General features: G+C 46.8%; 1 protein-coding gene across 2 annotated transcripts; it reads left to right on the top strand.

The window, feature by feature from the left end:
- TMEM86A (transmembrane protein 86A) lies at positions 1 to 26357 on the top strand. Of its 2 annotated transcripts, none has more exons than XM_066551447.1 (3): positions 1 to 103; positions 15723 to 15987; positions 20105 to 26357. In XM_066551447.1, exons 1-3 carry the CDS (start codon positions 83 to 85, stop codon positions 20530 to 20532), a joined length of 714 nt encoding a protein of 237 aa, XP_066407544.1. In that variant the 5' UTR covers positions 1 to 82; the 3' UTR covers positions 20533 to 26357. The 2 variants fall into 2 exon arrangements, with proteins under 2 accessions (XP_066407544.1, XP_066407543.1); XM_066551446.1 differs by lacking the exon at positions 1 to 103 and adding an exon at positions 13927 to 14286.
- The last annotated feature ends 556 nt before the right edge of the window (positions 26358 to 26913 follow it).

Below are 26913 nucleotides of genomic sequence, written 5' to 3' on the forward strand. Positions count from 1 at the left end.
GGCCGCAGCGGCGACAGCGGCCGCGCCACCAGCAGCAGCAGCAGCAGCAGCAGCAGCAGCAGCAGCGCGCCCCGCCGCCGACATGGTGTCCCCCGTCACCGTGGTGAGTGCGGGCCGCGCGGCGGGGGGGCGGGCGGCGGGGCCCGCGCCCCCTCCCAGCAGCTCCCGGCCGCTGTCCCCGCTCCCGGCCGGTGCTCTCCCACCCGCTCCCCGGGCGCTGTCCCCGAGCCGCCGGGAGCCCCGGCACCGGCGGCAACCCGCCCCCCCCCGCGATGCTCACCCCGGCCTCCCGCGGCAGCTGTTGCTCCAGCGGTGCGCCTGTCCCGGCGGGTCTCCGCCGCGTCCTCCTCTTGTCCTGTCTGTTTTTAAACACATCCACGGCACATCTGCTCTACGTGCGCTGCATCTGCTCAGAGCGGCGCTGCCCCTGGGCTCGCGTCGCGGCGGTGCCCGGCAGCATCCTCCTGTCCCCGCGGCCTCCCTTGCCCTCGCAGGCACCTCTGCCTCGCCATCCGAGGTGCTTTGCTGTCCAGGTGCTGGTTTGGGCTGAGGCGTGTGTGGTGACCCCCGTGTGGGACAGACCTTTCCATAGGTTGGGTGACCTCTCGCCGAGACCGCGTCTCGTCTGCAAGTCAGTCTGGCACTTCCACCGCCTCACGACATGAGACTGGGACCGGTGTCACCTGCCTGTCTCATGGGGTGTCACGATGCTTAGTTAACATAAGCAGCAATAAGATAGCAACTCGCTGTTGTCCTGTCAGTTGGTGATGTGTGCAGCATAATTCTTGGATTGATGGAACCAAGCTGGTAACTGAAGGAGCTGTGGCTTGTGCCAGCAATAGGAGGAACTGCCCCTGCAGGTGAACGGGGCTGTTTCATTGCTGAAAAAACTGCCCAACAGCAGAGAAGCTGCAGTGTTAGACACGCTGCTTTGCATGTTTGCCTTTCTAGAAAGTGAGGAATTTGCTGGAATACCCCAGCAGACTTAACACATGCTGTAAGGATAACTGTTGGTGGGAAAGTTTCCTGGTGCTTTGCTGCAGCGCTGAACACCTACTGCTGGTGTCCTTGTTCCCTGTGGATCCATTCTCATCTTGTTTTGAAATACTTTGGTTAAGGGCCAGGCTATTGCAAACTCTCTGGCAGGTAGAAATCTTGTCCTGATCTTAACTCAGAAAGCTGGCGTTCAAAACTTTTAAATTGCTTTGCCAGTTCGGCACTGCAGGCTGTATTTTCTGTTAGTTTGGATGAATTTTCCCCCAGTTATCAACATGTACCTGGTAAGTTCATCAGCAGCCTGGGATGACTTTTATCTCTACAGACAGAGGGAAGTAGCTTGGAAATTATAACATTGTACTGCCAAACTTTTTTTTTTTGTGTTTTTCCAAAACAGTTTAAAAGGCTTGGTATCTTTGTGCTTCTGTGCCATAAACTAAATTTGTCCTTCAGTAATACTTTTGGTTATAGTGAATTTTTTATGTGTATCTTGGAAGTAAAATCTCATGTTGGGACAGTACTGGAATGGCCCAGAAACTGACAGGATTTGTTTCACAGTTTGTAGAAGGCAGTACTTGGTTGTTGTGATAGTGCATCCAGGGTGGTCTTGCAGAATGTTATTTCAACCGAGTTTTGAGGCAAATGACTAAAGCACGAGTACGTGTTGGGAAGGGTGTATGGAGTTCAGACCGGAAGGCTTTAGGAAGGTAAACTGGGGAGGAAAATGAAAAAAGCCTTATTTTCTCACGTGCCCTTCTGACATGTAACAAAGCACATTTCTGCTCTGGCTGTATCCCTGACATGTGAACAATTTCCTTCTCCAAAGGCAGCTAATGCAGGTGTGAAACTATGGGGAACTGGAGGGATGATAAGACCGGGAGCTGTGACCAGAGCTGCAGCTATTTGCCATTGCTGTGGAGGTGAGAGGGGAGGGCGACTGATCCTCCACACATTTCACAAAAAAAAATAGCTGCAAGCCTTCAGTGTTCTGAGGAGCAATTTTCTGCACCTCTCTGTTGGTGCTTGTCACGTTGCTGTTCCTCTGAAGGAGGGCACGGTGCTGCTCCATGCCGGCTGTGCCACGGCCGAGAAGGGCGGCTGGAATCGGTGTCACACAGCAATCTGGGCTGCCCAGGAGTGTGGTGTGGCCCTTGTACAGCTGGGGGTCAGGAGCAGGATGGCTCCACAGCTGGTGGGCTCCCTCCAGCAAGTCTCTTGCTGAAGGGAAGGGCAGTGGCCATCAGTCTGGCCACAGCTGGGTGCTCGCCCGGGGGCCCAGCCCTTATCTCTGTACTGCACTGCCTTTGCTTTGGATCTTTGGAGCCAGCATGGATATCGCTGCGATGACATGATGGGGAGATTCTCTGGAGGGGCAGCACCTGAGGCATAATCAAACTAGCCAGAGGAATTGATTTGTCTGTAGTGTATATCCTCTACCAGCACACTGCAGCATCAGCTTCAATGGGGAGAACACTAGAAGAGCACTTCTGAGAGTGACAGGATTTTTCTTGCTGCTCTCAAAGTGATGGCCTTTGTACAGTACTGCAGCTGGTGGCCCTGGTTGCTTACACACAACCTACTCTCCTGCATCTCCCCTTCTTTTCTTCCTTAGGACACTTTTAACAAGAGTCAAAACCCGTGAGCTCTGTCTGCTGTGCAACCAATAGCGGGAAGGAACCACGCAAGGAGGCACGGTCCATGGAGAGGACCAGGCCAGGACTGCTTGTTTATGCTGCTTGCCAGATGTGCATCATTGCCTAGAGGGCTTGGAATGTTCACCCAGTGCACACAGAGAGACCACAGCATTGTGCAGAGCTCATCAAGCTGTGGTCTCTGATGCTGCACAATTCCTATGTGCTGAGTGGGGAGCATGCCCACAAATAAACAAGTCTGGTGCCAAAGTACCTTTTAACATACTGTGCCAGGTCCTCAGTTGGGATAAAGCTCTGGAGTCCTGCTGATGTTAGTCTAGACTTGCATGGCGTTGGGCTGTGGCAGGGAAGATGCATTTGTCTGCCGTCCTGTTCCATCTGGTGAGCGATGCTCACTCTGGTTGGAAGTCACCTTGAAGGGAAGCTTTCACTGCTTACTCTGCTAGGCAAGCAGGAGTGTCCTGCTTCAAAATTGTTATTCTTGATACTGCTCTGATTAAGAGCTTTTTTTTCTGCATAAAGACATGTGGGCTGAGAGCCTGCAGTTGGAGCGCCGTATTGATAAACAGCATGTTTGCTTCGTGGATATGTGAGGTTTAATTCCATTTTTGTTCGGTCATCACTGGTCCCACCTTAATAAAAGAGCACTCGTTAGTGATTTTTGTCCAGCTCCCCCCACACCCAACACTGTTGCCTAAGTAGTTTTTAGTGTGAGCTTGTGGGAGATAGCTCTTGCCCTAAGGACCTTTCTGCCCAGCAGGCACCATGACTGCAGCAGCCACAAGTGTGCAGGAGATGAGCCTGGAGACATGCAGTCATTCTGACATTTACATAATGCTCCTTGCTCAAAGGGACCCTATTTTGTCCCTCAAGTTAGGACTAAACTTAGTGTAGAGCTTCACAGCACTTTGAGGAAAACAGGGCATGGGAAATACAGATATTAGTTGACTGAGGGTAGATCTCTTTGGGGGAAGTTATAGATGATATTGGGTGTGTCTTTTAGAACAAGATAAACAAGGGCTCTCATCCCTACAACATTCCCTCCACGCCCGACTTGTACTTGACCTAGCACAGCCCTCTGTTTGGGAGACAGGTGAAACACTCTTTTGGACAGATTATTGCCCAGAGTCCATATGTTAACAATCCCCATCCCTTCCCTTTCGTCCTCTGGTCTGTTTGCATCTTTAAACAGAGATAGCTGGGTTGGGAAAGGATATGTTGTTTTGACTGCATGAAGGCAATGGAGCCCTCAGCCCCATCCCTTCTGGGTGGGAAGCAGCAGCACCCTCCTGAGAGCAGCCCTTGTCAGCCCTCAGGAAAGATGCAGGATGCCACTGGGACAGAGTATAAAAGTGACTTGCAAAAACTGGGCAAAGTACCTGAAAGGTACAGTCTGGAAAGATATTCACCAGCAAGAAATATGGAATTGGGCTGGAGGACTGGGTGGGTATCATTTGTGTTTCTGAACAGATCTAGATGGGTATGGAAACCTGATGTAACTCATGTTGCTTAGATACTCTGCACTGTGGGCAATTGTAGCAGCAGTAGGTCGAAGTATAGCTTTTAAGATTTATTATTAGGAAGGGTGCTCCGTAATCCTCAAACTTCTGCTGAAAACAAGAAAGCCAGATCACTCTGGAACCATTTCAGCTTTTGCCTCTTACAGAGAGGGTGTATTGTTTCTGCATTAATGAATGAAATGTTAGGAACCATCTAAGTTAGAAGTAACTATTATGGTTAATTTTGCTTGTTCTCTATTTCTATGCAACATTGATGCTTTCATTGTAATTTCCCCCATTACTTAAATGCATCATAAATTGGGATTTTATTATGCAGGAGCTTGTAGACATGCACATTTATATACTGCATAGACAACTATGGCACTACTATAAAAACCAAGTCAATGTAAGTGAAAGATAGAAAATATTTCTAAGCATCTGAGCTCACTGAAAAGAGGGAATAATCACCTTGGGAAAACTCACCTTGGGAAAAACTGGATCTTAGTAACATTTATGTCAGTCCCACCTTTTGGGAGAAGCCTAAAAACTTTGGTTTGAGCAGAAAAGCTGTGCTGATTTGTGCCAGCTAAAGCCCAGGCATAGTGTTACATGCCACGATTTATTTTTTCAGACTGAACTTGTGCATTCTTGCTGTGACATTGACATTCTTTGCTGGAGCTGTTGCTAGGGGAGGGTGGGCTAGTGGAGCCTGCAAAGTGCAGGCTTCTCTCACGCTCTCCCCAGTGCCAGGGAGGGAGCATTAAGCAGGCAGTGCTGATGATCACTGCTGCAGGCAGTGCTGTGGATTAAAGGCTTCATTAACCCAAGTGTATCACTCAAGGCACGCGCTTCTGTTGTTCAAAGTGTGCTCCGAGCGTTCAGATAGTGGGTGCAGCTCAGAAGTCTGTACTTCCACATAATTCCTCTGGAAGGACAGAGGTGCATTTGTTCCGTTCTCTCCTCCTGCCCAAGTATGTCTATCCAAAATATGCCGCGTGTGGCAGAAGAGCCAAAGTTATCTTCCCTGTGGGTAACTTCAGAGTGCTGAGGAAATAATAACTCCAGTGAAATTAGACTCTGAGAAAAAGATGGCATCAGGAACCCATCTTCTGCTAGCATGTGGAAACTCTTGAATAGCAAGAAGACTATTAGTTACATAACTCCCTTCCCTCCTGGAGGCCCAAGTGGTTATTATATCACCACTTAATTTTTCTACTGTCCTTCATGTCACACAAAGCCCAGTAGACTTGTCATTACAGTAGAGATGCATATTTTGCTTACTGCAACATACACAAAATGAGGGTGATGGTTATTCCTTCTTCTAGCCTGCTTGTGCCCTTCCTATACCCATTTCTTACACTGCCCTGATCTAAATAGCATTTCAGCTAATGACAGGTTTCTGTGTGACAAATGTGTCAGTCTGGAGCATCCCTCCATATAATGCTGGATGTGAGCAAGTATCCAGGTGACACAGCACAAACTGTGTCTGGGTGTATACACACCACCAGAGCTGAAAAGCAGTAGATGGGCTGGGCAAGAGCTTTCCTGAAGATTTCAGGTGTGCTGGGCTGGGAAGGATTTCAGACACCATCAGGGCCGGGGGCTCACACTGCAGCCTCTGACTCAAGAGTTGCACAGATGCAGATTCTCTCTCTCTTATTTCTCAATAAATGCAACCCATGTCTCTTGTGTTAAGTCAGTTTTGCAAGGCTGACTCTTGTATTGGAAACCTGCCTGTTAGTGAGGATAGTGGCTCTTTTGATTCACCTTGCTGCAATCCTGTGAAAATGCCTTGTTTCTACCAGCAGGCTAGTCTTCTCCCAAAAGCTAATTCCTGTAGATTACTGCAAGACGTGTTCTTGCCAAAACTGGGAAAAGATGAGACAACCCTTGTTACCGAATTGGCCTTGAGACTTTGGTCAAGTTTGAATGAATGGTAAAGTTTAATGTTTTGCTTCTCACCAGACACCAGCTTTGGAGGCAGATATGGCATCAGTTGGCATCAGGCATTAAATTTCCTGTTATATATCAAAATGAGTGCCTTTCTGCTGGTCGCAAGTAGTCTCTGATTGAATCATTGCTTGAGACTGAAGGAAGTTTGACCTTAAGCCAGCTTCTCATTTTTTAGCACACTCTAGGCACACCAGACAGATCTTCACATTTACATTCACATTTACATGGCTTCAGCAGAGCTGGGCTGAGGCCGTGGGTTGGCTACTGTATCCCTATTTGCCTGAGTCTTTGATTTTGTTAGGGTATGGATAGCAGTGCTCTCCATTGCAGGAGGAACTAAGTAAGCTTTGTGGCTTTTCCCTGCAACCCTGATATAAAAGGAGTGTGATGACAAGGTTATCGCTTAATTGATGTTTTAATTGAAGTTTCCACTTTGCTTGGTTGCATCTCTGGATTTGCACCCTCAATATAAAGGGAATAATCTTGGTAAGCAGCTGCACATTCATTTGTGAGTGTAGTCTGCATTTGTTTATGCAGCTGGATTACAGCAGGGGTTTTGTAAGTAAAAGCCTTGGTGTATCAGTGTGAGTCCTGGGAGTGTGTGGGTCAGTGTTTGCACCTCCCGACTCCACATCTGTTGAGACTGGCTGGGAAGATCCAATTTGTCTTCAGGTAAGTTGTGTCTGATACTGACTTATCTGGGTCACAGCATCTTGACACAAGAATGGATATTGGAAGTAAAATCTGTGGCTCTGCTATCATCCTTTAACCTTAACACCCTCCTGTCTCTTAAGCATACTGATCCCATGATAACATTGAGGAGGGCTGCTGCTTTTTTTAAGGTATCACAGCAGCATCTTTCTAAATACACATTTTTATTGGGATTTATTGCTATTTTTCCCTTCTGATTTCCTTTAATATCAGTATTTCACAAGCTTTCAACCTGCAGGACATGATACACAGGTAGAGTAAAGCTTTTCATTCAGCTTCCTAATAGGCATCAGACAAGCTGAGCAGTCCCTCCTGGGTTTCCCAGCACAGCCCTATTTGGTATTATTGCAGCCCCTTGTGAGAATTCAAACAGCAAAAACTCTTGTGCAGAGCTGCCAGCTTTCCCAGACACTGGCAGCCACCTTCCCCTCCTGTTTCAGTTCTTCCTTCCTGTTCCTTTTGCAAAAGCCTCACCTCTGCCAAGTGTGCGCCAGTCTGTTGTGTGAGCCAGAAGTGCCTTTTGAATGCCTGAGGCAGTTTCACCCTTGGCATGTCTTTGGCAATGGCTGGTGGGGCTGGTACAGCCTGTTGGGTGCCACCTGCCTTCTGGGCTGCACTAGTGGCTCTTTGGCTGCTCCTGAAAAGGGCTGTGACAGCACCAGTGCCTGCAATGCCCTTCCTTTAGACCCATGTTATTCCCCACAGATTGCAGGTAAAATGACATTTCTCTGATGAAGAGGCTGCTTCTGGATGGAAGGGCCTCCCTTCCCTCACAAATACCAATCCCTGGTGGCAAAGCAGCATGGGGCAGGGTAGAGCTTTGCCAAATGCCCATTTTCCCTGAGTACACATTCTCCTGTGCATCCCCACTGCTGCAGAAAAATGACAGAGTGGCTGGGGCCCTCCAACAAGCACATAAATGTTGCAGTGGGTTGTGGGGTGCAAATAATGCTGGGGATGGGAGAGTGCAGGCTGAAGATAGGTTTCAGCCCTGGGATCAAAGCACTCTCTCTGCAGATTCCTCTCTGCTATTACCTGGAGATTCAGCCTGCCCTTGGTGCTGACAAGGAAAGAACTGACAGCACTCCCTGGGGTATTTTGTTTTGGGTCTGCACCAGAGGCTGGAGAGAGGCTCCAGTTTTGCCACACAGCTCTGGGGCAGATGTCAGTGGGTGGCACTTGTCTGTAGCAATGGGCCTTGCAAGGGGATGCTGCTTTTTGCTGTGGCTCTGTGCCTTGCAGCTCGCACGTTGGGCTTGCCTAAAACTGCTTCTTGCTGGGTAACAGAAGTCTGAACTGCCTGTCACAGAGAAGTGTGATATAAATAACCATGAGTCTGCTGAGAACAAGTGCTTGTAGTCTGGAAGCCCTCCCCAGGATAAGCTGGGGACACTTTCTTGTAAGCAGTAGAAATTTTTTATTTGGATTCTAGTGTGACTGGCCAAATAATTGCCCCTTCCCATCCTGGGAGGAATTGCCTGGGACAGGTACCAGCTGTGCATTTCAGGGTGCTGGCTACCTGGCTCCTGAAATTCCCTGCGCCTTCGCAGCCTCCTCCTGATGCCCAGAGTAGCAGTAGGGATGTGGCCCCACCTGACCTCACTCAAGAGGAAGGGTGTGTGCCCTTGCTGTGGCAGCACTGCATTTCTGATGAGCAAAATGAAAAGCAGACCCATTGTGGTTCAGGTTTTCAAGCACCTGCAAGGCGTTCTTTTGTGAGTGTTACAGCAAAGGAAATGTTTGGAGAGGCTTGCTTTCTGCTACACAAAGAGGAAGATCTGGAATCCCAGGGGGGAAAAGCAATCTCTGCTCTGAGATAAGATGCTTTCAGGCAAATACTGTATTTTTGCTTTCATTTCTGAGAGCCATTGAACTATCCTGAAAGCACTACTCTATGACAGCCCCTGCAGGCCTGAAGAGGCTTTTGAATTCTTGACTAGTTTAGTATTGTTAGTGCTTGGCAGTGCACATTATTGACCATACTTTCCAAAACTGCTGACAGCTATAGCATTGCTACAGATATGGAGTCAATCATTACTACTGCAGGTTAAGAAGAGGTTTTTAAAATAGCCCTGCTTGTGGTCCTGTGCCAGTCTGGGAGACAGGACAGATGATGGGTAATGGAAAAAAAAAGCAAAATCACCCCCAAAAACAAACCGTAGCAAAAATATATACTTGCAGGCTGAATCTTCAGGGTGAAATGTATCTGTCTGTAATATTTTATGAGTTAACATCTGCTAAAGAAAGGCTTCACCGCCCGGAAGGCTTCCCTGCAGTGCCAGAAAGCCAAGGGCAGGTACCCCAGTGAGTTTGTAAGGTGTTGGTGGGTGTAGCAGTGCCTGACTTTGCCTGGCCTGGTAGCACTGGGTCCTGGGCAGTGCAGGAAGGTCCCAGAGACGCTGTTGTGTAGCTCATTAGCAAGCTAACAGGATTTCGTCTTCTCTTCAGTAGAGGAGATAACTTTTATGGACACTGTAACTTCCTTAACTGCTGGAGGGAACACCATGGTCCAGTGTCTCAGGATAGCTCTGGGCAATGCCATGGTTCAAAAGGCAAGAAATAGGAGTGGGCTCCTCTTGCAATCTGTGGCACAAGCAGTGCCCTGAGCTGTGGGGTGATTTCCTTGGCTCCAGAACCTCCTCCATCTACCTTAGGCTCCTTAGGGACTGTTCCCTCACATTTCTAGAGCCTCCTACAAGGAGTCTTTTGAGGGCAAGACTGCAGTTGCCCATTTGTGACGTTTTTACATACTGGATGTCTGCAGATGCATGTTTTTTATCTCATGGGTGTAGCAGCAGAGAGCTACCATGTCCAAGAGGTCACACTGGCTGCTGAGCCAGCCTGGCCTTGTCAGCAGCCCTGTGAGCCTGGTCAGTGTGACTGCTCAGCACCCGGCGTGTTTTACATTCTTCCTTAAGCACCTGATGACAAGACAGAGCTGCTGTTTTACTTACACTGCAGAAGTGGTGTCTGCAGCCTCCTGTCACTGCCACAGCCACTGCCACAGCTTGAGGAGCCTCTGAAGGAGTGCTGCCCAGCTCTCCTGGCACAAACCAGCCCATTTTTGGGCTCAGCTGGGTGGCAGTGCTGTGCCCCACGGTGCCTGCTGCCTCGCTGTGGGAGCTTGAGCTGCCATTCCACCTGGAGAGGCTGGCACAGGCAAACATTGCCCTGCTGCCAGGCATCTGCAGGGAACCTCGTGCTGCAAATTCCTCCCTTCTCTCTGCACCCATCTGGAAGGCCCCTTGGTGCTGACAGGTTTTCATCCCCTCTATGGTTAATCTGGAGATTTGGTTGAGTGTTGATGTGACTGCAAGTTGAGTAGCACTTTGACTTGGTGGTGAAAATAAGTTTTGATGTGGTTCCTTTTCCTGCATTCAGCTGTGTCTGGAGCAGCCCAGCTGTGCATGGGGGCCTTTGTTAGATGCCAGTTTGATTGATCCTCACCCGCTGCCTGCTCCTCTGTGCCTCCACCAAAGGGCGACTTTTCTGGTGCCAAGAATTTGTGAAGCAATATAGCTGAGCTCACCACCCAAGAACATTGAGGGCCTGTGCCAATTTTTTAATTGTATTTTTCTGGCAAATAGCCATAGCTTGATCTTAAGAAAAAGAAGTCAAGTATTTCTAGCTCTCAACCCTGTTTTGGTCTGTTGTGAAGCAAAGCTTGGAAGTACAGCTGGACTTTAGTTTGCTTAACTGAGGTAGGGGAGAGAATACTCAGACTGCTGGAGTAGAGGGAGGAATGATGGAAGCCAACAAATCAGCCCAATTTTGCAGGTGTTTAAGAGACCCTGGGGGTGGAAGAGCTGCCTTGGACATTCATGTGTCTGAGCTGGGAGGATGGTCCTTTTGCAGGCTGGAAGTGTTCAGGCAGAGTCCTGTTACTTTTGGCTTGTGCTGAACAACAGAGGCTCCTGTCAGACAGATCCATGATTTTTTGATCCCTTGCAAACAGGTCTGACTGAACAGCTGAGCATGAGCTGTTTCACTGCATTACCCTTGTGGGAGAAACAGAGGCCCTGAGTTATGCTGGGGAGTGCCAGAAGGTGCAATAAAGACCTGGCAAAACTCATTGCATGGCATAAGCATGATGGAGAAGGGATTATCAGCATGCAGATTCTCCCACATGCAAAGCACGTACCATCTTCTGGGTGATTTATTTGCTATTTCACAAATCTGTTTTAGATGCAGCCTCTACAGTCTTATCTCCACTTGAGGGGGGAGGAGGGTTTATCTATCACCCTGAATTTCCTGCAGCATGTGGAGCCTGTTCAGGAGCCATCTGCTTTGGATACTTGGCCCTTGGCATATCCAACACAAACAAAAACCCTCCTATTAATTGCTAAAATATGTTGCATCAACACAGTATTGCAGGCAGGTTGACTGGCTGCTTCAGTAGCTCTTCACCACCTTCCATAATGAGCACTTATTTTCAGAATGTTTTTCAGGAGCATCTTGGGACACGTGCAAGCCAGTACCTTCCTTGACAAATGGCAATAGGCAATCAGTTGTTCCCCAGGAACATGTTTGTTCCTGCAGGATAGCAGAGCTGGAGAGCCTTGCAGAGAACCACATGTTCTGGGCAGCGAGAAACAAGGACCATGGGCTTGCAGTGGCAGCAAACATGGCAACAAAGCCAAATAAATATTTATTGGTACACAACTGGGGGTGAGAGCTATTGTCACAGTAGGGGAGAACCAAGGCAGGATCCACAATGCTGGATGCCAAAAGCAGGAGGAGCAGCTCAGACACAAAATGGTACAAGGCCGATGGGAGGAGGACAGCAGCCCAGCTTTCTTTGGCCAGTGCACACAGTTGTGTTCAAGCGTTGCTCAGTGGAATGGCTGGGGTATTATTTTTATAGCACTTTTCCTGGAAAGCTGCACTTTTCAGCCCAGTGCAAAGTGGTGTGAGCCATATCCCCACAGCAGGCTGGCACTCAGCTGGTGTCTGTATACTCATTTTCATTGCAGGCTGAGTTAGGGGGCTTTGCAAAGAGAACAGCATTAGTTGATACTCCACATTGTTTCCTGGGATCAGTGCAAGGCTTAGGAACAGTGAACTCTGTCCAAATTTAGCATTTCAATGCAACAAGCTTCTGATGTTCTTCTGTACCTCAGGAGGAAGATGTCTCCCTCCCTGTGGCAGCTGGATTTGCTTTCCCCCTTGTGATATAGATACAGACAACTGACTCCAAAATGTTAAAGAAAATCGAGGCACTGTCTTGTGAGTGTAGCTGTTCCTCTGTGGATGGGGCTCATTCTGGAGAAGAGGAGCCAGGTGTAAATTTTTTGGCTTGGTTATGTGCCTGCAGCAGTCAGACAGGCCATACACAGCAATATTTCAAACTGGAGCAGAATGAGTACAGGCAAAACAAGAAGGGATCCTGTAAACCTGGGAGCACCCAGAGAGGTGGATATCCAAGCCCCAAGCCTCCAGAAAGCTGCAAGTGCCAGTTCCATGTTCTGATTGAACAGAATCACAGAAATGGTTGGGATTAGAAGGCACCTCTGGAGATTATCTAGCACAAAGTCTCTTAGTGAGAGCCAAGACACAACTTCCTCCTAGTCTGCCCAAGTCTTGGAGAGTTTCACTGGATTGGAAATCCAGTGAAACACAGATAATTTAATAAATAATATTTCTACTGTACTTCTACAAATACATAGATAGTGGCTTTATAGAAGTTTAAACTAGTTTTAAAAGACTCTGAGTAACTTAGTAGCCATAGCAGTTGAGAAAAAGCCCCAAATTATGCTCAGTTTAGAAATTAAAATGTTGGAAATACTGCCTTGTTTTTGCATTCAAGGTATTTTCTGTACTGCATTTCAGCACAAAGTAAATTAGCAGTGGCAGGAGAAAAGATTTGGGAAGAAAAATTCAATAGAATTTGTAACAAAATGGCAAAACCCAGCTTAAAGCCATGACAATCACATACATTAGCAAAAAAGATCTTGTCACCTCTATCAAGTGCTTCCTTTTCCAGCCCCATGGTGCAGCCCCATCTCACATTCTGTCTCTGAGACACAGGGACAAAGGAGATGGGTGGTTTAATCCAATTTATCCATGCAGACAAGAAATAATGTTCCCCTTCCCTGTGGTACAGCAAGTCCCATCATGGATTATTATATGCTTGGATTTCCTCAAACCACAGCTTCCAGTCATGTTGGTACATGGTTTTCCAGTACCTGTCTTGACTTGTCCTTCAGGTGGCAAATTGCCCCATCACCCCTTTATGAGCCTCAGCCATGTGGCCAAACAGAGGATAATCCCCAGCCTCACCCTCTGGTTGCCTCAGTTTTTCTTGGAGGACTTTTCCAAAGTATTCCCACATTCCAAAGTGCAACTCATGGGGCCCTCATCTTGGTCAGAGCCATAAAAGGGGCTCCAGTGAGCTGCAGCATTCCATGATGGGCAAGGACATGGTTGGAACTAACTCATCTGAAGTCTACTTGGAGAAAAAGTGTTAAGAAATAAAGTGTCAATGATGAGAAGTCTGCAGCCCTTCTAGAAGTATGAGATCATTCTTACATGAGAGTGCTGTAACTCTTATGCGTGAAAAATTCCTCAATTATTATTAGGATGGAAATAATACAAACCATTATTCTAAAATAAAGCTGTCTGAGCCTGCAAAATTTACGTTCAGATAGTGAGAAAAAGTAATTTTAAGCTTACGAAGTAAACATAATTGCTCTGCACAAGTTCTTCTCTTAGCTTCAGTAAGGCAAGGTTCCTGGGGAAATGACAAGTGTAATTAAAACCTGTCTCATAATGTGTGCACACAGGGGAGGGCAAGCTGTGATGGTAATTGTAACTGCTCCTAGCAGGTGTTTTTCTTTTAATATGAGGTATTAAAACCTACCATGTTTACTAACCCAAATACTCTCCTGTATGCTTCTATGCATTCTTTCCCCTACAATATTTGATAGTTCCCAGGCAACCCCAGTACTGTGAGGAGACTATATGGGTTTTTATGACTTGTACTTCAAGTTCATTTGCTATTTGCTGCCAGAATTTTCCCAGGGAATGCAGACAAGGAGTGGTAAATGGTGATTAATTTAGACAGCCTAAGTAGTGGACTCACGGCGGCTCCCCATGTAATACAAGAAAGTTAACAGCTTGCTGATGTCCTTTTGTTAGGGAATTGTGTAGCCTGGTTGTTTAATGGAGTGTTTAAAAATTGTGTTGGCAATAGCCTATGAATAATGTATGATGAAATACCTTACTGCCAAGAAACTGCTGATATGCTGGGGAAATTTCCATCAGATGTGAGAAAAATTTTGAAGTCACTGTGTTCTTGGGATGCCCTTTATTTATAGCCTCACTGCTTCAGAGATTGCATTCCCTTTTTAGATACTGCATGTGAAGATGCCCTCCACTGCCTCTGCCTCTGTCTTCCGACTCCACCTGACTCCATTTGCTTGTGCCCGTAAATGATCCTGAGTTTTTATGAGATTAGGCTTTATCACCTGAGCACTGTAAGCATGGATTATTTCCTGTGCAATCTTCACCTGTTCTAGGTATCTGCACCAAGGCATCCTGCATCAAAGGAAGATGGACACTGGTCATGACAATGTCCCATGATGCAGGAAGCAAAAAAAGGGTCAAGTTATTTGGAAAAAAAAAACCAAACCAAAGTTGGACTTGACAGTGTGAAATCGGTTTGGATGGCTGTAAATTTCCCCCCATGTCCTCCTCCAGTGCAGGAAGCCTCTGTATGCTTTGGCCATGAGTAGTGGGAAGTCATTGTGATATGCGGGAAATAAATCTTGCTTGACCAAAGAAATGAGAAGACTGAGGGTGAACCCCTGCATGCAGGGGAGCTCAGGGGGTTGCACTGCCTTAGGTGCAAGAGGAAACAGGCCTCCCATAAGACTCTGGGACATAGCTCAGGCAGGCATGGAAGCAGTTACAGTCCTTTCTTTTGCTCCTTGTCTTGGCCCTCATCTCATCTCCAGGAGGAAATAAAATCATAGCTTTGTTTCTCACATAGACTTTTTCCCACCTGCACTGAAATGCAGAAATGTGGCAGGAGGGCAGGTGAACACAATGCATATCAGTGTGCAGAGAGGTCTCAGGTAAGTGTTCGTCAAGAGCAGACCCAGCTTGTGGAGCCTGTAGCTCTGTGCCCTGCCCCTGCTGTGGTTTTTTTATGAGTAGCCAAGTGCTCATGCTGCATTTTTATTCTGTATTTATACAGTAGAGTCCTGAGTCAAAACACTTCCTGCAATTACTGTATTATTAGAATATTGCTAGAACAAAGCCACACGAGGTTGATGTTGGTATTAGTCAGCCGAGGAAGTGACATCCTCACCTGGGAGGTTGATGTCTTGGGTTTTGACACTTGTGATTCCAACAGCCAGCTCCAAGCATGAGGCTACAGGGCAGGGAAAGAATGGGTTAGGTGAGAGGCTGTATCCTCAGGGTGATCTGCAACTGCCTAAGCAGGAGGATCTGTGTAGATGGGAGAGAAGATTTGTGCCTTTACTGGCTTGTTTGCTGCTGGGATATATCTGGGTATGCAGTATTTTCACAGCTCCTGGAAAGGTATATTAAAGGGATTAGCCTAAACATTGAGATAGGTGACAAGGAGCACCAGAGGAGTTTGACTAATGGCCTAAATATTTTCAGTGGAACAAGTAAAGAGAAAAGGTTCTAAAACTTCCTCCAAATCCACCACCCACAGCCCATCCTGCCAACTGAGAAGTGTTTTCAGCAGAGAGGGTCACAAAGATCTAGGCAGAGGATCATGGTCAAGTACAACCAGCATTTCTTGGGGTAGGAACACTGCCAGCTGACAGTATATGGAAGAGCAACTTGCAAAGGGAATGAGCCAGTTCTGTTAAGAAGTTTATTTCACTGATGCTTCTGATGATCCTATTAATTTCCCGTTTTTAATGTTTGTTTTCTTTAGGTGAAGAGTGAAGGCCCTAAACTGGTCCCCTTCTTTAAAGCCACTTGTGTCTATTTTGTCCTCTGGCTGCCAACTTCCAGCCCCTCTTGGTTCAGTGCCCTCATTAAATGTCTGCCCATCTTTTGCCTGTGGGTTTTCCTTCTGGCTCATGGGATTAACTTCTTAGTGTCACACCGGAGTGCCAGCCGCATCCTAGCAGGACTCATATTCTCGGCAGTGGGAGATGCCTTTCTCATCTGGCAGGAGCAAGGCTACTTCATTCATGGTGAGTACAATGTCAGTCCTGAAGGGATGCCACAGTGCCCAGCTGTTACCCTCTTTATTTAGTAATGAGTTGCTGGGCCACATGTTTTGTTTATTCATGTACAGCTTAAGCCCCGGGCGCTGGGAAGCACTCATCCCTTGACTAAAATCCATCATGGTTTGGGGAAGCACATCATGGATGAGTCTTTCTCTTGAGGTTAGAGAGGTAATTGGGTCAGGTTAGGTTTCCTGGCATGTGTCACAGCATCTGGGCTGGCTGGAGTTGAGAAGGTGGCATGCCAGGATTCCCTGGGGAATAGAAGGAAACGCGTGTGGCACTCGTCAGTTCCCGTAAAGCTACAGGAAGTATTTACCTCCCATCTCTCTGCAGGGAGATCTGTCAGCCCTTTGCTGTGAGGACTGGGGATGGAACATGTTGTGCACAGCTCCTTGGTGGAGAACAGGTGGAGAGAACATTTATGTTTTGATAGACAAGCCCATAGCCTGGGGGAGGCATTAAGTGGATGATAGAAACCAAAGCAGCAGCAATCTTGTCCTACTTGCAGGTTCATCAGTGTGAATCATGCAGCCTGTTGTACAAGACATGTCTGTTTAGCAAAACATTTAAATGATGGTCAATCAAGGACAAACCTTATTGCAGTGGTTATTCTTCTCTACAGAAAGATCCACATCTCTCAGAGCAAAATGAGCTTAGTTTATTTTGCTAGTTTGCAGACTGGAACATAATGATTCAGATTAATCATTTAAAGCCACGTTGAACCTGCCTGCAGCAACTCTCCCTGGCCTTGGACTGTCAAAAGAAATCAGCAGCAGTTGAGTTCTTCACTGAACTGACTGGTGGGGTTTCTAAAGTTAATTTAAGCAGCACAGAGATTGCACATAACACCCACCATTAAGTGGCTGCTGTAACTGTCCCACTGGAAAGTGTGATGAGAGGAGAGAACTTTCCTGACTTGTGCTGCCTTCAGATCTGAAAGTCAAAGGCTTATTTTTTGCCCTGTCTCATGAGGTTAATATCTAGTTTTATTCTGGGATTCCCACAAGCTCTTTCTTTACGAGAAAGAAGTGTGTGCAGTGCCAGATATGAAAGGCCAAATGCTCTCAATCTGGTTTTAATCCTGCTTCCCAAGGGCTTATCCCCATCCCAATAAAAGTTAATGTAAAAATGTTTACTGATTTTGTTGGGGTTTGGATTAGGCCCTGAGGATTGGATCTATCTGGCTGAACGTTGGGCACGTTGCTGAGGAGCTCCAGCTTTCTTGAGGTGCCATCCCTTCTGTGCTGAGTGCTGACATTCCCACTGTGGGCCTCCTCCCAACAGGAGTACCTGGCTCAGTTGCCTCAGCCCAACTGGTTTTGCCTCCTGGAGTTGCTCCTTTAGCTATGGCCTGGAAAACATTCAAGGCCCATGTCCCCCATGATTTTTGTGTTCAGACTCTTCTGCCCTTGTCCATTCCCATGTAACTGGTATATCTCTTAAGTTTCCTCTCCAAGTTACTGCTAGAGGAAGGTTAGCCAGTCACAGCAATTCAGCATCTGGTTGATGTGCTTTAATCTGCAAATGAGTTAGGTTTTCAGCCCTAGTCTCACAACTGAGAGGTTTTGCTTTGTGGGTTTAGGCACATTTTTTCTTCTTAAGGAGAAGAAAAGCTCTGTTGGTGCATTTTGAAAAATCTCAGCCCACTGAGCTGCTACCTTCTGTAGGGAAGTGTTAATATTTGCATTTCAGATATAAGCACATAAAGTGCACTGCTCCATTTCATCCCTCACTTTGCCTGCAAAATGTGTTTTCTCCTATTTAAAATTCATCAGGTTGTTGTTGCTGAAAACTGACAATATTTTTGATGTCATCAGTTGTGGGACTTTGAAGTTTGAGGAGAGAAGAGGAAATACTGGATAAAAATGTACATGCTCTTCAATTTCTGCAGTTTTTGGACTGAAAAGGGTTGGAAACTGGGCTCATTTGAAAAGCTTTTCAGACAATGAGTTTATAAAAGGACATTTGTTCATTACTTTATAGGGAAGTGAGAACCTGGGAACCTACTTCTGGCACACTTGACTTTTTTTTCATTTTTGCTGCTTCAGTCCACTAATAACACACTGTTTTCTAACTACTCTTACTGCATGTAGAAGGTACTTTACAGTGTTAATATCCACCTCCTTTGACACTGCCTCCTTTGCAGGCACTTAGAAACAATTTATGCATTTGGTGAACAAGACAGAGGAAACCCAAACAGTGGAAGTGGGAGAAAAGGGCTGATCTCCCTGATGTGGTTGAGAGGACCAAGCTAAAGGCTGAGAAATATAAGAGAAGTGCACCCCCTTCCCTGTGCAGCCATCACAGGTTTCTCTAGTTCCTGGCTTGATTTGTGGGTGTTGAATGAGTAAACCTGGGACCTGACTCCCTTGTTTGTGACCAGCCTCACCACCTATCACAAAACTCCTCCTGCCTTTCCAGGCTCTTTGCCTGCTGCATCCTGTCCTCTCCTCTTCCTCCTCCTCCTCCTCCTCGCTGCCAGATGCCTGCATGAAGGACAACACAGTTCCCTGTTGCAGAATGCTCCATATAATGCCACTGAAGGAAAAAATATTGCTCACTGCTAGGATGACATATCCTTCTTCTCTTTACCACCTCCCTGGGCTCCTTCTTCTCCTTACCACCTCCTGCACTATAACCCTATGAAAAGCTCTTGTCCTAAATCTCTTCTCAGTTCCTTCAGTGTTTTGTCCATGAGGTGCAATAGCTCTGTGAAACATCAGCTTCTCATTATACTCTTTTGTGCTTCTCTTCTTTCCCCTTCATGCTGAAGGGGAAATTCATGTCTATTTTTTCTAGCCTCACCCTGCAAAACAGATCCCACCAGCCCCCTCCCTCCTGTGGATTTCCTTCTCATCCCACCATGGCTGAGCTCTCAGTGGGTGTCTGATCTGTTCTTCCCCAAAGGCAGGGAGATGCTTCCACTTCTTCCTTGACTGCCTCAACACAAGAGAAGTAGGATGAATCAACATCTGCCAGCTGCAGGTTTTTGTGACTGCCTCTTACACGAGAGCATCACATGTTAAATGTGAACAAGTGTCCTGCTGGAGGATTCAGCTTCCCAGATCCTTTTCTCCATTTCATGCTTTAGAGTTGCATGAAAACTTCCAGCTCCTCCAATAACTTAACTCCTCTAATATCCCTGCCAGGAGAGCCTGCAGCTGCACCATGTGTGGGTCTGGGAACCAGAAGACCCAAGGAGCTGGGCTCTGTTTGTGGCCCATTATCTACAGTTGTCATGACAGCTTGGAGGCAGCAGCTGTGCCAACACATTGGGACATATTTTTGTCAAATGGATTAGTGGCAAGTTAATAACATATGGGCAGCACCTTCCAACACCCACATCTGGCATTTCTCAGTGGTGTTGCACTTCAAAGGAAAGCCAGCATTTTATTTTCCCTGACTGATTCCTGGTAAGGTTCATCTGAATCTTGCAAATAGCCATAAAATTGTTGGCAGATCACATTGGTGCAGTCCCTGAAATATGCCAGCTGCTTCTTTCCAGCTTAGGTTTCTCCCAGCTATGGGCAGAGATGGAGAAGCAGCCAGATTTAGTCCTCAAGTGCCTTTGGGTTTGTGGCTAAATACGGGCAAGCTTTGTGTCAGGGTTCAGAGGGATTAGTGTCTTTTGTCACGTTTTGTTCCTACACTGCTGTGCTTCCAGTCTTCTTGTTCTACATGTGACCTATGAGCAAAACACTGTGGATAGTTAGAGGGGGTGGTCTTTGGTCTACCTTGTTCCTAACCTTTCACCCAAAGCAGGGGAAGAGGAACTACCTGAAAAACAAGATCAATTAATTCTCCAGCAGCTTAGTTCCACCCAGCTTCTCAGCAGAAAGGCTTTTGTCACAGCAGAGCTGTACTTGGCTGCAGCTGTAATTGTGCTGGGGCTTTTTTTTAGGTTGGAGGCTTGGTGCTATCTCCCATGTACAGATTTTATAATAAAATGGTCCCAGGTGGTCAGTATGGTTGTCACTGCTAGTGTTACTGGTAGGTAACACTGTAAGGAATATTTTCTTCTGCTACTGCCTGCCAGTCACCGATGAGAGGTCCCACTTTCTGTGTCAATGCCTCTTTCCAGGTCTGCTGATGTTCGGCATCACACACATCCTGTACTCTTCAGCCTTTGGCATGAAGCCTTTGGACCTCAAAGCCGGCTTGCTGATGGGCGTCGTTTCCAGTTCCTGCTATGCCTTCCTGTACTCCTACCTCTCGGGCCCCTTCACCTACCTGGTGGCCGTCTACATCGCCCTCATCGGCTTCATGGGCTGGCGGGCGGTGGCGGGCGTGCAGCTCTGCAACGACCTGTGGACGTGGACCAAGCTGTCGGCCTGCGTGGGCGCCATGCTCTTCATGGTGTCGGACCTGACCATCGCGCTTAACGAGTTCTGCTTCCCCGTGCCCTACTCGCGCTTCATCATCATGGCCACCTACTACGCGGCCCAGATGCTGATCGCGCTCTCGGCCGTGGAGACCAGGGATGAGGAGGACTTCAGGAAGAGGAGCTAGGTGGAGTGCCAATGGTCTCTGAACACATGGGTTATATCTCAGGTGCTGTAGCTGCATTCACCCCTGAGAGAGATCTCCATTTCTCTAGGCACACTGGTGATGTTGATTTTGCTTCTTTGAAGCATTACCTTTGGGAATTACATTTTTTTGTTGGCTTTCTCTGAATACAGCTTACTTCAGTGTGGAGTCCACATCAGAAAGCTTAGACTGTCCCTGCAGTAGTTACTCATTCAACTTTTCCTCCTTGGAAGTGCTGTACTACTGCATTTTACTTGTTAGTCTTGAAATTGATGCTGAATGTCTGGGAAGAGGAGGGCTGGTGGAAAGGAGGTTTGGCCATGCACTGTGCTAAAAGGCTTGCTCTCAACTGTAGGCAGACAGGCACAGATCTCTGCTAAAGTCCTAGGTAAAAATTAATTTAACCAATGTTTGTCTCTTTCTGTGCATTACAGTATGCAAACTGGAGCTATTCCTCTACTGAAAGGAAGCTTGGAGGGAGAATAAAAAGAGCATATCCAGCTGTGAGCTGAGCTCTGGAGTCAATGGCAGCGTGTACCCAGCAGAGCCAGCATGAAAGAGAACCCCAAGCTGAGGGCAGAGAGTGAGAGGTGTGCTGGCAGTGCTGTGTGCTTTGATTGCAGTGCTCACTGCTCCAGGGCAGGTCAGCATTGCTGCCTGTGGCAGAGCTGTAGAGAGCAGGAGTTTGGTGGGATTTCAGGGACATCTCAGTGCTCTTCCTCTCCTCGTGCACATAGTTACACAGTGCCTGCAGCCACCAGTGAGATGTAATGGGCACATGAGGAACTTTGATTTTTAAAGCAGAACATACTCATTGTCTTAGTGTATGTCCTAATTATCCTTAGTATGGCAGACAGGCATCTCATCTTTATGTCTTTTTTTCTCCAATGTCCTAACAAAGAGTATTCCATGTACCCATTAAGTTTTAGTAGCACCTCCAGTAGTACTTTTAGTACTGCTGCCTGCAGTATCTTAAATCTTTGTGTGAGCATTTCCTGTGATCAAGGCCCTGATTTTGGATGTAGATTGCCACGTTTTGCCAGCTGGTGGAAAACGATCCTCTTTGCACCACTTCTTTTTTTGTCAGAAAGCCCCTTTTCAGCAGAGCTTCCTGAAAAGCACTGTCCTTTGTGTTCAACATGCCTGCCACTTCCTTCTCAAACTCACATGAACTCACATAGAACCCTGCTAGCTTTTCTCTTGTGTTAAGAGGTGCTGCGTGGGTCTCCTGCTCTTCTCCAGCTTCACCTGGTGTGCCTGGCAGGGAATAGGCATTGCCTCCCCATGACTTCTCCATCAGAGCAAATGCAGCCAGTATTACAGAAATCTGGGCTAACATCCTGACTCCTTGGGGCATCTGCTGCTTTTCAGACAGGGATCAGAAAGGTCAGCTGCATTATGGACAGGGAAAGCCTTCCTGTAGGTAGCAGAGCCTGTGTAATCCCTTCCCTTTAATGCTGTTATGTAATACTGTCAGTATTCATTCACTGGCACATGGGGGCCTGCCTGGAGTAAACAGCTAAGGGAATTCAGAGCCATACACCATTTTCATTCATCAGCATTGCTTATCTCCTGGCCACAGATTGAACCGTGCAGTGGAGCTCTCTGCAGATGTCACCTGCTGCTGCTCAGCTTGGCTGTTTGCAAATCTCCTCCAGCAAAAAAGTGACCCAGCTGAGAGGAAGTCTAAGCATTTGGGGTGAACCCCACCATCCTCCCAGCATGTGAGCTAACAGCACACTGCAGTCTTTGAATCCCAGCTCCTTGGCATGGGTCAGCACACTCAGTCCTTAGCTGGCAGTTCTTCAGAGGAGCTCCCCCACATCCTGAGCTTCCCTTTGCTTTGAGGGAAATGCTTGTGTGATAAAGTAAGCTTTATTTAAAAGTCTTGAGTTTTGATTCTCTTTTCTCCCTCTCTAGAAACGAGTAGTCTTGAACTTCCTGAAAATAGCTGAGTTGCTTTTCTGTGTGCTTTTTCTTCTTGGCTGGCTTTGCTGTCCTGCTGTACCATCAGCCACTGGATACCTGCAGAAAAGAGTCTTGATGTGTTATTAGGAGGCCTCTCCACTGGCCATCAGAGGTGTAGTTTCTGGTGGCAGAGGTCTCTGGGTGGGACAGCAGAAACTTGTGCAGCCCAAGTGGGCTGTTGTTCCCTTGCTGCTCTGGAACAGGTCATCTGGAGTGACCTGGCTGGGACACATTGGCCAGTCACACTGGCTCCATCCCGCTGCTGCGACAGCCTCAGTCTTCCCAGGAACATGAGGCAGAGCCCTCAGCATACAAAGGAGAGTCCTGGTTGGCTTGGAGGTTTGCTGGCAAAGGCTCTTAATCTTCAAAATCTCTCTCTGGCTCTGCATTCCTCTTTCTAATCCATATTACTTGAATGAGACCATTTCCCTGGAGACTCTTTCCTGCTGGGAAGAGACCAGCTGCTGTGGACTGTGATCTGACACAATTTTGAGATGCCTAAATCCTGAGAAGCACTAAGCAGTTGCTGGCAGTCTGTTAAATAACTTTTTCTGGGATTAAAACTGTTCCCTCAACCCCATTGAGGGCAACCTTCACTTTGAAATAGAGCAAAAAAAAGGAGCGGTGTTCATATGTGACAAATGGTGTTACTGTCTGTGGGACTGCCTTTGTGGACCCTCCTGTTGCCTCTTTGCACTGTAAAACTGAGGTTCAATCCATTCCTCTCCTTTTCAGGAGTACAGTCCTTGAGAAGCACCCAGTCTTTGGCCCAGGAACATTACAGAGGGAGTGAAGCCTTCCAGGTGGTCTAGTGTTCCTGGCCCCAGCAGCAGCTCCTTTTGTTGCTAAGCACAGAGGCTTTCTTTGCACACTGCTGTATCCAAACATCCTTCTGCAAACCCTGTCTGTGGTCACTTGAGCTTACACACGTGGTTTGGTCACTTTCTGTAGTTATCAGCCTCTTGGAAGTCCTTTGGCTCTTTAATTGGACATATAACAGATGCAGCATCTTTACTTCAGTCTCTTTCTGTAGGCAGATCCTCCTTGCACAGAACTCCCAGGGTCAGTCAGAGAAGCAGTGCTAATTGCAACTTGTTTTTAAGTGCTGGTAATGCTGTGTCAGAGGGTGATGGTCATGTAGAAATGGCAGGTTAAGAAGAACAAAGCCAGAGGATTTTAACTTTAAGCTTTACTCTTACTCTGTGCTGGATACCTGGCTTCTTACTCCTCCATATTGAGGCATCTGTGAGACTGATTGGTTTCAGGATTACTCTAACATGGCTTTTGAGTAGTTTGCTTGAAGGTTTCATGTTGTCATCAGTGGGGGCAATTTATATATTTTTACAGAAGCTTATAAAATTCCCAGGAGGAGCTTGGCAGTTTTTGGTGGCTCTTCAAAGTTTTCCAGACCTGTAGTTTGACACTAGCACCTGCATTTTCATCTTGCTATCGTGGTATTTTTGGGAGCTGTTCTGGAAGAAGCAGATCAAAGCAAACAGCAATTGTAGATCTCAGTAGCAGGTGCCTCTTTCTCTTTGCTTGGTTTCTGAATACAGATAGGGTGTCTTTTAAGCAGAGGCATCATAACTGTGTTCTAGGAAGAGGATGGGAAGTTGCTGACTCCTCATGACAGAAATCCTCCTGCCTTTTATCCATGTTTGCTCCTTTCGTGACCTTGGGTGAGTCACTTAAATTTTCTGGGGCCAGGAGCATATGTGGTGTATGAGGACCAGTGCAATGCAAAGCTATCCCAGCAGGGAACCAGGCCCTCACCCCGTTCTAAAATGGAGATATTGCCCCTTACCTACCTCACAAGGATATCGTGAGGATTGATGCTCATACAGCACTTTGAAGATGTCAAGTGCTATGTAAGTCACAAGTATTACCCAGCTTTAATGTTAAAATTGCTTTTAGGGATCTGCAGGACTTCTCTTAAAACATGGAATGTGTGACTGCCTTTTCAAATTGCATCAGATAGGAAAACATTGCAAAATATTTATTCATGCTGGTTAATAGAATGGGCTCAGTTACACTTGAACTCTGAGGGAGGTTTAGCTTAAAAATCTGAACTCTCTAATTTCAGTCTTGCAGATGAGTTTTAGTTCTTCTAAAAGCCTTGACCAAATTCTTAGCTGTGAACCTTGCATCCAACTTTTGCAGTCTGGTCTTGTCCCTCACTGTTAGCTAGAGTAAATATAATCCAGCCAAAACAGAGTGCCTCACAGTCTGCTGTGGCTTTTGAAAAAGCTGGAACAGAAAATGAAGTAATTCTGTTCAACCTTCAGTCTGCAGAAGGTCAGCTGGGTTTCATGAGACAGCTTTCAAAGGGATGTTTAATTTCTCCGATTAAGTTTCACTGGCTTTAAAATCAGCAGAGAGAGAAAGCCTTGATGGAATCAATAAGGTTGGCATATCCTTCTTGGATTCATTTTTTTTAATCCAAATGAAGGAAGCAGTGGGTTTTGTAGCAAAGGAAGTCCTTGTACCACCAGTTCCTTGGCCCAGAACAAAAGCTGATCTAGAAATACAGCTCTCAACCATCACCATGTTCTCAACTAGGATAAAAATGCCACTGTTCACTGATCTAAATCTGGACCACAGCTAGAAACTACCTAGTTTTTGTAGCACTAGCTGCTGTACAGACACAAATGAAGGCAAGGAATTACACACCAAGGAATGTGAGCTGTGTACTTGTGAAATGGACCATTATTTTGAAGCAGCTGCAGTAAAATCTTAATATGAACTCAGAAGCAAACACAATGCAAATTTTTATGGTTTCTTTAAAATATTTGATGGGTTTTCATTTTCTTCGTTTGGAGAAAATTTTCTTAATGTTATTTTTATTTTTGCTCTTACTGTAAAGAATAAAAATACACAACTCTAGACAGACTACAAATGGAAAAAAAGTGGCCAGTTGGCAGGAATGCCAAAACTTCTGTGGTCTGTATTGTTTCTGTGGTGACACTATGCTGCTGTCAGGTGAGCTACTGGAGTGGTGTGATGGCTCAAAAGTGAGGCTGAAGCACAAGATGCAGGTGTTGAGCCACCAAGACTTCAGTGGGAGCATGACTGGGCCAATTTGGATCAGTCAAAAGACAGAGCATAAGGAAACAAAAGACACCTTTTCCTGACAGAAGAGAAGCAAGAAACCAAAACCAGCCCGTTGGGCGATGGTGCTGAATCACTACCAACATTTTAATGTAGACCCTGCTGATGCAGGTTCCTGCTGGACCAAGCCTTGCTCCTAATTCAGCTGGGGAGGCTTGCTCCAAGCCTATGGTGCTGGCAGGGTCAGGCCAGCAGAACCTGAAGCTTTTTTAAATAAAACTCAAAAACCAGAAAGCAACAACAAAAACAAGAATAAAACCCCAAAACCACAAAAAAACCCCAAAACCCCAAAAAAAACAAACAACAGCAACAACAACAAAAAAAACTAACAAGGAAGGAGAAAGCAAATGCCACCGGGTAAGTGGCAGTTCTGTGTGCCTGAGAATGCAGAGTGGCTGGTCTGCCCTGAACACTAATCTCTATGTCTTGGACCTGTGTGAGTCTCTTGACTCCAGCCCCTCTCCCACACATTCCAGGCAAAGTGCACTGAAAATGTGACTGAAGCAGCTGCTCTCCTCTGGGCAGTCAAGCACTTTGCCATGTCTGAAAGTCTCTGGCACTTACTTTCTTTACTGTGATTGTAAAGGTCACCACATGCAGTACAGCCACTTGATCTGGGATCTTTTCTTAACACATTTTTATGCTGATTTTACTATTCTTTGTTTGGAATGTAATTTTTTTTCTCATTTCTTCTGTGTGTAACAGCAATTAAAATATTAATTTACTCGGTATTTTTACTGTGCAGATAGAAGCCTCCTTGCTCATTTTCTGTTTCTGTCACTGATTCAGCAGGGAATATGAGGCCCCTCTGTGGTGGGCAGCTTTGTGCCACTGTTACAGCCTCCAGCATAGTTTGTGCTGGAGCAGCTCAGCACCCCACTAAAGCTGACTGCCACAGTCAGCCACAGCATTCCTACCTGGGGAACCTTGGAAAACACCCACGTGCACCATACAGAGCACATCCAACACAAACCAGCCAGGCACTGGGCTGGCGTTACACCACATCCTGGATGCCCTGGGATGCCAGTCTCAGGAGCAAGCTTGGCCCTTGCTGCTCCAGCCATTCCCACAGACAGTGGCCATTTGTCCACACTTCCAGGGAGAAGGGAGCTTGCAGCCCAGGGCTGCTCCAGGAAGACTTCTCACTGCCAGCAATTCCCAGACTTATGGCCAAATCTCTCTCACCCCTCACCCCAGGAAACATTTCCAGGAGGGAAGGAGTAGAGTAGTCTGTACACATTTTTCTGGTTGGGGATCTGATGCCAGCTTCTTCAGCTGTTTGATGCA

This window comes from Molothrus aeneus, chromosome 6 (assembly GCF_037042795.1).
Source record: "Molothrus aeneus isolate 106 chromosome 6, BPBGC_Maene_1.0, whole genome shotgun sequence".
NCBI classification, from domain to species: Eukaryota; Metazoa; Chordata; class Aves; order Passeriformes; family Icteridae; genus Molothrus; species Molothrus aeneus.